Genomic DNA, 10,352 nt, shown 5'->3' on the forward strand with positions numbered 1-10,352 from the left:
GCAGTAGAGAAGAGCTTTCATCTACTGAAAAAGAAGATCACAGAAAGATCAATCCTAAGATTGCCAAATTTTAAAAAGCTTTTTCAGGTTCACTGTGATGCAAGTGATATGGCCATTGGAGCTGTACTTAGCCAAGAAGACAAACTTGTTGCATTTTTCAGCAAGAAGCTGAATGAGAGAGGGTAGAAGTATTCATCCTACGACAAAGAATTCTATGCTGTCGTCCAAGAACTGAAGCATTGGAGATACTATCTGCTGGGAAGTGAGTTTGTTTTATTTTCTGATAATTTTGCATTGTAATACATGATGCAACAACATAAGATGAATTACAAGCATGCTAAGTGGGTTGAATATTTACAGAGTTTCACCTTTGTGTTGAAACACATTAGCAGGCAAACTAACAAGGTGGCAGATGCATTGAGTAGAAGAGCCTTGCTCTTGCAGGAGAGTACGATACAAGTGCTGGGCTTTGAGCATTTGAAAGACTTGTATCAGACCAACGTGGATTTCAAAGAGGCTTATGAAGCCTGTCAAAATCCTTTGCTGAGAAACAATAGTCCATGGTTGGACTATAATTTGCAGGAGAAGCTATTGTTTAAAGGGGGACAATTATGCATTCCCAATTGTTCGATGAGAGAGAATATCATTTGGGAGAAGCACAGTGGAGGTCTAGCCAGGCATTTCGACATAGACAAAACATTAGATCAGCTCAGCCATTTTTATTATTGGCCAAGAATGTGAAGGGATGTGTAGAGATTTGTCACCAGATGTAAAGTGTGTCAGTTGGCGAAAGGACATAGTCAAAATATGGGACTCTACACACCATTTCCCATTCCAAGTAGACCGTAGGACACAACGGGGTTATGATTCGGTGATGGTAGTAGTAGACTGGTTCTCAAAGATGGAACATTTCATCCCTTGTAAAAAAACCAGTGATGCCACTCACGTGGCTCACTTACTTTTCACAGAGATTGTCAGGCTACAAGGCCTACCTAAGTCCATTCTTTTTGACAGGGATGTGAAGTTTACATGGCACTTCTGGTGCACCTTGTGGAAAAAGATGGACACACAGTTAAGTTTTAGCTCTGCTTATCACCCACAGATTGACGGGCAAACAGAGGTGGTAAACAGGAGCTTGGGGAACATGCTACGAAGTTTGATCAGGGAAAGTTGACGAATGTGGGATCGTGTACTTGCCCACGTGGAGTTCACTTACAATGACTCACCCAATCATATCACGGGTTACAGTACTTTCTAGATCTTATTTGGCATGCATCCTCGCGGAGTGCATGAGTTATGAGATCTAGGACAACAGGAAAGACGAAGTGATTATGGGGAAGATTTCGCCAAAGCAATGAATGATCTACATGAGCAAGTAAAAATGAAGTTGCAGGATAGCAGTCAAAAGTATAAGCAGCGGGCAGATCTGAAACGAAAAGAGGTACAGTTTAATGTGGGGGATGAAGTCCTTGTGCATTTGCGCAAGGGACATTTTCCTAAAGGTGCATACAAAAAACTAAAATACAAGAAGATTGGCCCTTGCAAAATTCTCCGAAAATTTTCAGCCAATGTTTATGAATTACAGCTGCCACCAAGAATAGGCATCTTGCCCATCTTCAATGTGGAAGAATTGTTTCCATATACTACCAGTCCTGAGGAAGACATTACAACATGGCCTACATGGGATACACAGGAAGGGAGTGCGACTTGGTGGCCCCTTGAGATCAAGAGAATCCTCGACACTCAGGTGGCCAAGCGAACTCGGTGGAAGAAATACCTACAGTATCTGGTCAAGTGGAAGAACCATCCCATTGAGCACAGTTCATGGCTTAACACCAGACATATATAGCAGGCAAGCTATTCAGTCGAGAAGCTCATGGACGCGAGTCATGAATCTTTCTTACCCTGGGAGCCTGATGCAGGAGCATCCAGCTAAAGGCACCATGACCGGGTGTTTAGTATCAGCTAAGGAGGAGAGGTTCATCATCATTTGATTTCATTTATGTTTGTTGACTAAAAACGTGTTAGGAACTTGTTTTATTTCATTATTAGTTAATAGATATTTAGGGACAACACAGTTAGGTGAAGGTGGTTATAGCCACACAGTTGGTTTTTATTTTATTTATTTTATAACCATTTTCTTTAATATATATATATATATATATATATATATCATCTATGTATTCCACAGAATGAGCAAACTCAAACAGCAAAATGGTTATCAACCGTGTAACTAAAGAAACAACTGTAAACAGTTTGAGTAACTGTATCATAACAATATAAAAGAAAATTTACCACATTGTGGAAAAGGTTCGATATACCAGCATAGGAAAAGTAATACAAAGAGAGATACTTTAATTTTGAATCCATCTGTCCGAGACTTGTTGTTTTTATCTAATTACTATCATCTATAACAAATACACAAACTGTATAATTTATTTTACTAGAAATCCTTCTAGACAAGCAATGATGAAGTTCTAGAAATCGAGTGACAAGTAGAGACGTAGTTACAAAAATCGAATGACAAGCATAGACACTATATAAATGAGAGACTGAGCAGGTAGTTCTGTCCACATAAACAATTATAGAAATACAAGAACAAGCAACAGCCGTAGCAGATAACTAAACAAATACAACCACAGTGAAATGCATTCATAAGAAAGGTAATCCTGTACCTTGGAACTTCCTTTTCTTTCATATTTAAAAACATTTCAGCATCAAGACTATCATAAATAGTATACAAATACAAAGTTCTAGAGTCCAACAAACCATAAGGCCAAACAAACCCTCCTCCGGGAGAGAGGTAGCGAACGTGGGTTAGGGTTATAACCTTGAACAATTACAGTCCATCGAAAACAAACGAGATTACATAGAACTGGGCCGGAAGGCCATTTGCCATCAACCAACAGACGAGACAACAGAGTCTTAGTTCCTAGCCTATCAACTGAATATCCAGAGAAGAAACTGACTTGGGAAACCCTCAAATCAAACAAATTGTAACAGAGAACGACCCTATCAGTTCCATTTGGAGGAAGGTCCGAGTAGTAGTCCAAATAGGGGCATTCCAACCTGCATAGAGACCACAACAAAATATTAGTGTTAATATACAGAAGGGCTAAAGGAACGAATGAAGAAAAGAAGAAACCCCAAGTGAACTTACTAGGTTATTAGTTAGTGCTGGATGAATGAACCCATATTTGGGTCGTAGCCACTGAAGGGAAGCCTGCTGATGAGGAGAAACAGTTGTTAGTTTTAAGAAAACCTGAGGAAATAAATTTTAGCAAGGAAAGAGAAGTTTACCTTGCCAGAGCCAAACAACACTGAGGAAAGGGTCCTTTGTGGCCACGACCTACGTTCACAATGAAATTGTAGACAAGTCAAGCAGAGAACATAATCATACAGGTAACCAAAAGATACCATAAAAGAATCCCAACAGAACACGTTAAGGAATGGAAGGAGAAATAGTGATGATCGGAAGAGCATCAGACTACAAAAGCAATAGAGTAACCCTCTCATAAAATCAACAAGGCCAACGACATAGTAACAGAATTAGACTAACCAGATAGCCGAAGACAATACTAAACAGAGTTATCCAACCATCCGACGGTGAAATCCATAGCCGAGTGTGGACGGAGGAACAAGCTCGAGCACATTACAGTCGATAGAAAAATGGCAGAAGGAGCTCTCACCACTGAACAATGCAAAATGAAAATGTCGGAGTGAATGAAGTGAGGGTTAGGGTTTAATTCAAGAGTGGGAAGGAATCCTGAGACCGGGACAGCTGTCCTCTCACCTACCAATGTACCAATAATCAATATAGCCATCAATACACACAAAAATTTGCGCTAACCCTTTTGATTAATGGTTAATCAAATTACGTTAATTAAATCATTTGTATTAATCATTGTTGTTAAGTGTTGAACCTTAAGTCACGGGTTTGTCCCATCACATTCCCCTTGTTGGTAACTAACTCATAGTCAGAACATGCATTTGATTTCAAAGCCTTTAGCTTGGTCACCAGTGACTGGTTGGCTCAATACTCACTAGAGTTGTGAGTGGAGCTGTTATGCAACTCACAACACTTTCCTGTGTCCTTCTTCGACTTCATGGCATTGTTCTTTGCTTGGGGATTTGGTAGGTTGTCCTGGGCCACCTTGCCTTGGTTTTGTCCTTTGTTCTATGGTTTGGGGGCACTTTCCCTTGCTTTGGATTTGCAGATCCAAAGTATTACTTCTACTGTTTAAAATTTTTCTCAATCTTGAAGACATATCGATATGTTGTGCCGAGCGAAGAGATGTCCAGGAATTCCATCCTGTCCTAGATGTACCTATGCAGGCAGCCACAGTACTTGAGAACCAAATGCTTCTCAAAATCCTTGATACCCAACTTTGTGTGAAGGGTATGAAAAACATTGGTAAAATCCAACACATCTTGGTCCCTTCTGTGTCGCAAACGTTATCCACTTTATGTATTTATCCTCATAGCTCCCAACAAGGTAGTACTGCTCCTTGATGGCATCCCAGAATGATTTCCAAGTGGGTGTGGCTGAAAACAGTGAGTTCATACTTTCATCCTTCTGCTCAAGTAGGTTTCCCACCAGTCCTTGATGTGGGGGGATGCTTTGAGAAGTGCAAAAGTGATATTTTCCCAGTTGGAAAAATCATGAATGGAGAAATATCCTTCTAACTGATTTAACCATTTATCTACAGTGTTTGCATCTATTTGACCCTAAAATATGGTAATGTCAAAGTTAATTTGTACCTTGAAGGGTGTGGTGCTTCCAGAGTAGCTGCCAGAAGTAGATGTGTCGCCCTTGGGTAGCCGTTGAGGGATCTGGGCAAAGTTGTCCATCATTGCATTCCTTTGTCGCTCGAGGGCTTTTTTGAGCAATATTTTGATAGGATCTCCTACCCACTGATATTTCTTTTCATCCGCCATGGGAGGCCGTTAGGATTTACGAGGTTGATCTTGCAAAGGTTCAACCAGTTCAAGCCCTAACTCCTTATATCCTGAACTCATTGGGGACACGTAAAGAAAAATAGAGAAAGAGCAGACCACTCTGATGCCACTGATCAAGATTTAAATAGGAACACAAAAAATTACATATATAACTGTAAACACAAATATGGAGTAGAAATAACACTTCATTTCATTAATATCAAATACTGAAATATGCTTACAAACAGAATGGAAATAAGACTAGCTCAGGTGATGGTAGCTTATCTCTAAGAAGGGATGTGGAGGATACATGCCTCTAAATTGCGTTACAATGAGGCTCAAGGGCCTTTTTATTATTTAACAATAAGATGAAAACCTAAACAACCAAAACCCTAGCATGAGGAGATGTAACATGAAGAGTTTATGGGCCTTGTTGGGGTTAGTTGGACAGCCAATGTCCCAGGGTCGCGGCTTGGTCATATTATGTCCATTTGACACACATGATACCCCATTGGAAAGATCTCTCCAAAGAGTATGACTAAAATATCATTGGTACAAGATTGCCAAAAAATGTCGTTTAGGGCATCAAAACGGCTCTGGAAGTTTAGGACTTGAAAAACTACTAAAAATAGTAAATTGTGCTACAATTAGGGAAACTGAAAAATTGAAAGAAACAATGGTGGGAGCCCAACTGGAATTGGTGGGTGGCCACCAATATCCACCTAGATCAACTACTTGTTATGATAATATCATAAACATACAAAGATATCAAGGCAACGTTCCCATCTTCATCTCTCTTGATGTACAATTTAGGATCACTTTTGCTTCTCACAAAACATTTTTCATAAAAGAATGAATCAATTTTCACATACAAAGATCTTGGTTCTTGTTTCAAACCATACAAATATTTTTTTAACCTACAACAAGATGCTCTTGTCCCAACTTTACAAATCCTTCAGGCTGAACCAAATAAACTTCTTCTTTTAATTCACCATTTAAGAAAGTAGACTTTACATCTAACTAATGCATTTTCCAATATTTTTTTTTAGCTAATAAAATCATGATTCTAATTGTATTTAGCTTAGCCAAAAGTGCAAAATTATCTTCATAATCAATGCCTTATTTTTGTGAATAGCCTTTTGCAACCAATCTAGCTTTATACTTATAAAACCTACCATCAACATAGCGTTTGGTTTGAACAACCATTTTCATCCCATGGGAACTTTATCTTTGGGCAATTATGTTAATTCCCATGTGTCATTCTTCATTATGGAGATATATTCTTCATTCATTCCATATCTCAATTCCTTAATTCTTTAGCTTCATCATAACTTGAAGGTTCTACAACATTCATTACATGAGACATCAATGCATAATCTTTATACCTTATAGGTGGCTGAATTTGATGTGATGACCTCCTTAGAGTTTTACTGCTTTCATACTTATTTCTACTTTGTGGAGTATCTCGTTCTCTTCTTGGAGTGTCATTATTGCTGGATGCTTCCTTCTCTTGAACTTGTACTTGTTCCTGTACCTATTGTTGTACCTGTTCCTGTTCCTGTTCAAAACATGCTTCAATTTTGACATAATCATCAATATCATGCCATACACCCATGTTATTCATTTTATCACCTTCATCTTCATTTTCATGAAACACCACATCCCTACTTGCAAGCAATCTATGTGAACTAGGATCAAACAACTTGTATGCCTTTTGATCATCACAATAACCAATGAATGTGCACTTAATTGATTTTGCATCAAGTTTTCTTCTTTCATCTTTTGGAATATGTGCAAATGCCTTGCATCCAAAAACTCTTAAATGATTTACTTTTCATTTATATCCATAAAATGCTTCAAAAGGTGTTTTCACATTTAAAATTTTGGTTCAAATACTATTTTTCAAATAAGCAAGTATTAATGGCTTCAACCCAAAAACCATTAGACCTTGAAACATGATCCTTGTACATTCCACTAGTGTTCTATTTTTCCTCTCAACAACTCCATTTTGCTAAGGTGTATGAGGCGTTGCAAGTTGTTGTAGAATCCCATGATTTTTGCAATATTGATTATTGCTCTTGATTTGTATTCTCCCCCATGATTAGATCTGAGAATTTTGATGTATTTCCTAGTTTGTTTTTCCACAATGTCTTTGAATTCCTTAAAGTACTCAAGACATCACTTTTCTTTCTTATGAAATAAACCCAATTGTATCTAGATATATCATCAACAAAAATAAGAAAGTACAATTCTCCTTCAAGAGATCTAGTTTTCATAGGTCCACATACATCAGTATGAGTTAATTCAAGTATTTCTCTTTTCCTTTTTCCTTCATGTATAGGAAATTCCTCTCTATGTTGCTTTCCAAGTGCACATGCTTCACAATCAACATGATTATTCTTCATAAAAGGAAGACCTTCAACCATTTTTTTTATTTGAAGTAACATTAAATCATTGTGATTTAAATGCCCATACCTTTGAGGTCATAAATATTTTGTTGACATTGTTTTACATGCCAATGCTTGAAGCCTTGTTCTGGTCACATTCAACTTATACAAGCCTCCAAATTTGGTACCTGTGGCAATAAACTTGTAGTGATCCTGGATATCTTTAACAACACATTGTGATTTGACCAATTCACCCTTAGATATTGATCAACAATAGTAGAAACAAAAATTAAATTCTTTTTAATACCAGGAACATACATCACACCATGCATTTGTCTCTCTTTTTCATTATACAACATCATACATATTATTCCATAACCTTGAACTTGAAGGGATTTTTTATCTCCTAGATAAAAACATGTTCCATCAATGTTATCGTGATATTCATCAAACTAATCCTTATTACAAGACATATGGAGTGATGCACCAAAATCAATGAACCAAGCGTTCACATCATTATCCTCAATAGGCAATGCAACATTAGAAACAAACACATTGAGATTTTAAATCCATGATTTATTGAAGTGTCTTTGTCCAAAAAATTCCCATTATGCCTTTTGTTTCTTTGTTTAGACTCATTATATTTCCTTTTATAGAAATCTCTAGCATGATGTCTAGGTTTGCCACAATAATAACAATAATCATTTCTTTTATCATGAATTGGAAATTTAGGTTGTGCCATACCTTTTTTCTTTTCTTGAAACTTTCTTCCTTTTCTTTTGTCCCATGGTTTGCCTTTGTATGGTTTCTTACTCTTGGATACCAATGCCAAATCTAAATTGTTTGAGCCCAAATTAAAGTTCTTCATCCTCTCTTCCTATAGTAGAAGAATACATGTTAGTTCATCAAAATTAGGAGGCTTCTCTCTAGCTGAAAGACTTGAAACAAAAAATTTATAGTCTTGCACTAAGCCATTTAATGCGATGGTGACCAAGTCAGTATTAGACACCTTTTCACCTATGACTCCTAACTTATCACTTAACTCTTTAACATGGGAAATGAAATTTCTTATACTTTCATTGGCCTACATTTTAATTGACAAAAGTTTGGTGTTCAAGAACAAAATCCAGTTAGTATTAGATGTTTCATACAAGATTTTGACAACATCCCATGTTTCTTTGGATGTTTTACAATCCCTAATATGAGGAATGATGTTTTCCATAACTGACATTGTAGCAAAACCTTTTCTTTTGTTTCCATTTTTTCCCAATTTGGAATAGTTGTAGCAACCATGGGTTTGGGTTGCGCCCCACTCACTATGGGCCACCAATTATTTTCCTCTAAAACTGTTAATACCTTGAATTTCCAATTTGCATAATTTCCTCCATGAGGACTTATGTACTTATTCAAGTAAGTTTCAGCCAAATTTTTTTTCATAATGACATAAATTTGTCCCCAATCAAGAAAATTCACCCAAATCCACCAGATCTAAACCCAAATTCAGCAGATCTACATCCAAATTCACTAGATCAAACACCAAATGCATAGGATCTAAAAGAAGACTCAATCTCCCTTCAAATTAAAAAACAAAGCCAAAATTACTTCTTATTTCTCTTTCTTTTACCAAACCCTGTTTCCAAACTTTATTTTCCATTTTTTAATCAAATACACCTTTTTATCAATAATTTTTGACTTTCACAAAAAAAAAGATATTTAACTCCTTATACCACATAAATTCTTTCTCACACAATTTTTCTTTTAACATAAAAAAAATGTTTTAATCCCTTATGTCTCCATATAAAAACTTTCATGTTCACAAAAAAACTTTCCTTATGAAAACTTTAAAACTTTCCTTATGAAATATTTATAGCACTACGTGACTTCAACTTCAAAGGAGAAACAAACGTAAAGTATTACTTCACAGTGAAAAGTGAAATATTCCATGGCAACGCTTGGCCCTAAACTCTTTCAATCAGTACACAAATTGTGGGTCGGGGATTTACAGAGGCTCCCTTTGACAACTCCTCAACATCTCACACTCAAGTCAGCCTTCAAACAGAGGGTACAAAAAATGAACATTGTCCTCCATATGACCATGACACCAAGAACTACATGCCCTTCTCTGAAATTAGTGATCACATCTGTAGAAATTCTCACTGTAGATCAACCTGATAATGCAATATACTAAAGAAAAATACTTAATCTAATTCTACAATCAAAATTGCGGAAGCTTAATTGATTTGAGAAAGATCAACATAAAACATATAATAGAGAAGAAGAATCAATACACATGAAACACACAATAATACTCTGGGGAAAGCCTCAACTAAAAACCTCACTACCTGTATTATCATACAAGTGGAAATATCTCAGGATTACACAAAGCTTTAGCTCTCACAACTATCCAGCTCTCAATACAATTATTCACTGCTGCTCATAGACAGAATTGACAACTCATATGCCTTTCCTTTACCCTCCAAGCCTGCTATTCCCTTGCGCAGTTTTCCCTGGGTGTTCCTGCTGTAACCTTGTGTGACAATGATCTCACACACTACTCCAACACACTGTAAAACTATGCAAATCTCAAGGAATGAATTCCTTCTACATTCAAGAGATTTTATTATAGGAAAACTCTTGCAACTGATAGTACATTGTCCCTGCCTTTAATCTCAACTGGGTCTTTGTCTAAACTTACATGCATGAGTTATTTAGGAGAGAGTATTCAGATATCTGGAGTACACTAGTTTCATTCATGAATGCATTAACTGACTGAACTCACAATTAGTTCCTCCAATAGTTTGGAACTAATTTAACTGGACTTAACTCAGTTAACTGAGCTAACTAATTACAACTCAAATACAACTCATCCTTATCTCCTTAATTAAGGGATAACTTCCTCAATCAAAGGGATAACTGTTGCATGACTTCACAAAGACTTCATGTTTGAATTTCTCCAAATAATTAACTCAATATGACTTAATGAATTATTTTTCAAATAGTTGGTGAGACTACATTCAAATTTTAATT

At 36.6% G+C, this 10,352-nt stretch overlaps 1 protein-coding gene across 1 annotated transcript; it reads left to right on the forward strand.

Moving 5' to 3' along the window:
* The first annotated feature begins 1,381 nt into the window (after positions 1–1,381).
* On the forward strand, positions 1,382–1,849 carry LOC149212002 (uncharacterized). Its single transcript, XM_089388531.1, has one exon. The coding sequence runs from the start codon at positions 1,382–1,384 to the stop codon at positions 1,847–1,849; it is 468 nt and encodes a 155-aa protein (XP_089244657.1).
* The last annotated feature ends 8,503 nt before the right edge of the window (positions 1,850–10,352 follow it).

Source organism: Pinus tabuliformis, chromosome 1_1 (assembly GCF_031772625.1).
Source record: "Pinus tabuliformis cultivar Carrire ecotype Pingquan chromosome 1_1, CPIR1, whole genome shotgun sequence".
NCBI lineage: Eukaryota > Viridiplantae > Streptophyta > Pinopsida > Pinales > Pinaceae > Pinus > Pinus tabuliformis.

Bases quoted from the DNA above. Each gene is read 5' to 3' on its own strand.
- LOC149212002 (XM_089388531.1), top strand. From the start codon at position 1,382: ATGAAGTTGCAGGATAGCAGTCAAAAGTATAAGCAGCGGGCAGATCTG.